The 2,094-nt window shown below is 32.4% G+C and overlaps 1 protein-coding gene across 1 annotated transcript in view; it reads left to right on the top strand.

The window, feature by feature from the left end:
• LOC105163964 (tyrosine-specific transport protein) overlaps positions 1-2,094 on the top strand; it is a 7,648-nt gene that overhangs the window by 1,794 nt on the left and 3,760 nt on the right. Inside the window, 4 exon segments of the mRNA XM_020694867.1 lie at positions 1-47; positions 945-1,019; positions 1,566-1,615; positions 2,032-2,093. The exon segment at positions 1-47 is cut by the window's left edge and continues 4 nt beyond it. Of these exon segments, the coding sequence (XP_020550526.1) occupies positions 1-47; positions 945-1,019; positions 1,566-1,615; positions 2,032-2,093 (234 nt within the window).

Genomic DNA, 2,094 nt, shown 5'->3' with positions numbered 1-2,094 from the left:
GATTTTTGGCATCAGCAATTATCTGCATCTTATGCTGGATATTTATGGTAAAAGTCATCATACTCGTTTTTCTCGTACTTGTTTCTTTCCAGTGTAGATGATATGTCGCATCTTTGACATTTTGTTGGATCATTGAAGCATGTTATAGGAAAAATAACCAATAAAATTCGACCATCAATGTGATGATAGACTACTAAAAACCAATATTAGGTGCTCTTAAGCTGTACGTCATGTGGTTTGCAAAGTTAATTTTTTTACAACCTAAGTCCTCATTTGTATTATTTTTGTTTGCATTCTCATCCTTTTTCATTTTCTTCATGTTCAACTGCATTTCCATTTCAGTACTGTTTTTTTCTTTTTGAAAATAAAAATGTGTTTGTATAACAATTAATTGGCTCCATTACTTTCTTTACGTATCGTCAGTCAAGTGATGTTATCTGATCAATTATGATTAAATTTATAGTAGGTCACACTATAGAAGAAAACCACTGTTCACATAGTTAATGGATTTTAATTACATTAGTAAAACATCAATCAAACATTGTGGTGTAGTCTTAGTTCGAGAAATGGTACACAAGTTTGAAAATGATGGTTACAAGTATAAAAAAGAAATCAGTGGTTTTGTTGAAAATGGTAAAACAGAAAACCATTAGAAAAGGCAAAGATAATAAAAAAAACAAAACAAACAAGTCCTAAATATTATAAAAATAAAACAATTACCAAAATAAAATAACTAATACAAAAGGTACTAGTTGATTGCTTCTCATTTTCTGCAAAGTTGGAACCACTCCATTATGTCTTTCTGGTTTGTAATCAAATTCCAAAGCATTAGCTTCCTAAAATCGGCTGGACCAGTCTTTCGCATTTGACTTCTTTTTTTTAGTTCTTTTTACAACATTCCATACTTTTTAGAACTGTGACATGTCGTGTTCTAAATGGTGTAGGTCGTCAGTGGACTGCTCATTGCCGAAGTAAATGTGAACACTATGTGTGAGCTTGGTTCTGGTGGTGTTTCACTGGTACTTGATTTTCTTTTTATATGAGCACGCTATACTCCAGATATGATCTGAATATTTGTCATCATATGTATATTCTAATCTTAAAGTAGAGTTCTTGATGTCGGTCATGGGCATTGACTCTTACAGAGCATATCATTTTTCCAAATTAACAGTTTGAAGGCCTACAGATATAAGTGCATGTATATACATGCATTTGTCTGTTATTGGTTTTCTGTTCTTTATGTGGGGCAAAAGAAATCCTTTGCCAACTAGCAACTGAAAATGAAAATGCAATATTGCTAATGACATTCGCTCAGGATTTTAGTAAAATTCAATTGAATCTAGAGCTGGAGTCAAGATTTAGTGTTAAATGCTGAAATAATAATTAAAATATGTAAATTGCAGCTGTATCTTTATTTGGCTACCTGAATTTCTTTCACATCCCAGAATCTATTGCTCATGATTATATCATCTTCTTGAAGTTAAAACTCGTGCTAATCTGGAGTTTCATCACTGAAGATCAAACGTTAGATGTTATTAATTTGCTCTTCTTGTCTGTACTTCCAGGTATCAATGGCCAAGAGAACCCTTGGAAATGTTGGAGTCCAGGTTGCCTGGTAGGATCACTTCACTTTAACGATGTAGTAGGAACAATATCTGAACCAAAGTCCAAATTTAAACAATTTTTTTCACTCAGGGTTTTCAATATTAAAAGATGAGCTGCACAAAAAAGTTTTCCTTTGAGCTGTTTCTTCATTTTGGTCATTTTTATCATTTTTGCCATTAAACAGAATAATAGGGCATTAGAATGTCGATTATGTCTCTAGTTAACTGCTTTATTAAAAATCTATGTTATGTGATAAGGTTTTCATGCTATAATATTAGACAAAAAGAATTTTCCATTTTCAGATTTCAGTTGCCTGTGTTGCTGTCATTCAGTTTAATTCTTACTGTTTGGGAAGAAATGTTGGAACCTGATTCTTTTGTAGTCAAATTTGTATCTGACAATGATATTGTTTCTTTTCATCTGCAGCTGGTCCTACATTTTCATCCATTACGCTCTCCTTGTTGCCTATGTGGCTCGTTCTTCAGATAT

The sequence above is a fragment of the Sesamum indicum genome, linkage group LG6 (assembly GCF_000512975.1).
Source record: "Sesamum indicum cultivar Zhongzhi No. 13 linkage group LG6, S_indicum_v1.0, whole genome shotgun sequence".
In the NCBI taxonomy this organism is placed as follows: domain Eukaryota; kingdom Viridiplantae; phylum Streptophyta; class Magnoliopsida; order Lamiales; family Pedaliaceae; genus Sesamum; species Sesamum indicum.
Note: the sequence above shows the minus strand (reverse complement) of the source record. Positions and strands in the feature narration are given on the sequence as shown.